This window comes from Ranitomeya imitator, chromosome 4 (assembly GCF_032444005.1).
Source record: "Ranitomeya imitator isolate aRanImi1 chromosome 4, aRanImi1.pri, whole genome shotgun sequence".
Taxonomy (NCBI): Eukaryota; Metazoa; Chordata; class Amphibia; order Anura; family Dendrobatidae; genus Ranitomeya; species Ranitomeya imitator.
The window spans coordinates 688,226,539-688,227,587 of record NC_091285.1 but is presented as its reverse complement, the minus strand read 5'-3'; the positions used below and the strand labels follow the sequence as shown (position 1 = coordinate 688,227,587).

At 46.5% G+C, this 1,049-nt stretch overlaps 1 protein-coding gene across 1 annotated transcript; it reads left to right on the top strand.

Annotated features, from left to right (window-relative positions):
* Positions 1–421: 421 nt before the first annotated feature.
* Positions 422–787, top strand: LOC138674720 (uncharacterized). The gene has a single exon (XM_069762537.1). The coding sequence runs from the start codon at positions 422–424 to the stop codon at positions 785–787; it is 366 nt and encodes a 121-aa protein (XP_069618638.1).
* The last annotated feature ends 262 nt before the right edge of the window (positions 788–1,049 follow it).

Here is a 1,049-nt window from a genome sequence, read left to right as displayed (position 1 = left end):
TGGGCTAGCCCCACTGTGCTAATTCCAAAGCCAGACTGGTTATTACGTTTTGTAATGACTTCAGAAAATTAAATGAGGTGTCAAAATTTGACCTCTATCCAATGCCTGGGGTGGAAGAGCTAATTGAGAGACTAAGGAAGGCCCGGTACTTTGCCACGCTCAATCTCACCAACGGTTACTGGCAGGTCCCATTAACAGAATCGGCAAAAGAAAAGACCGCCTTTATCACGCCAGAGGGTCTCTATCACTCTGTCGTCTTGCCTTTTGGATTACTTGGGGCTCTGGCTACATTCCAAAGGCTGATAGACATAGTGTTAGAGCCTCATCAGAATCAGCATATTTAGACTACATAGTCATCTTTGGTGCGGTCTAGAATATCCACCTTACCCAGGTCCAAACAGTGCTGGATTCTCTCAGAATCATGGGGTTAACAGAAAGTTCAAAAAAATGTGCTATCGGACTCACGGAAGTCCAGTACTTAGGATATGTGATTGGCCACAGGGTTATCAAACCCCAAATAGATAAGATTGAGGCCATCCAGAACTGGCCCAAGCTGCTAAGTACAAAACAGGTGAGGGCATTCCTCGGTATCATTGGATACTACCTCTGGTTTATACCCAATTTTGCTGGGAGATCAGCACCCCTAACCGACCTGTTAAAGGGTAAGAAGTCAGGTATGATCCGGTGGAATCCTCAAGCAAAGGAAGCATTCCAGTCCCTGAAGTCGATGTTGTGTGGGCAGCCGGTCCTCATCAGCCCCAACTTCAGGAAAACCTTCATCGTGTAGACGAATACCTCTAATGTGGGCCTAGGAGCGGTCCTGTAGCAGGAGGTGATTGGAAAGGAACATCCGGTCAACTGCATAAGTAGGAAACTCTCCCCGGCTGAGAACAATTATAGCGTAGTGAAGAAGGAGTGCCTCACTATTAAGTGGGCATTGGATTCCCTAAGTTATTATTTACTTGGTCGACCGTTTCTCTTGGTGACAGTCTCAGATCATTCACACTTGGTATGGATGAGAAATGCCAAGGAGAGGAATGCTCGGGTCA

Coding starts and splice junctions, on each gene's coding strand:
- LOC138674720 (XM_069762537.1), top strand. CDS start 422: ATGGGGTTAACAGAAAGTTCAAAAAAATGTGCTATCGGACTCACGGAA.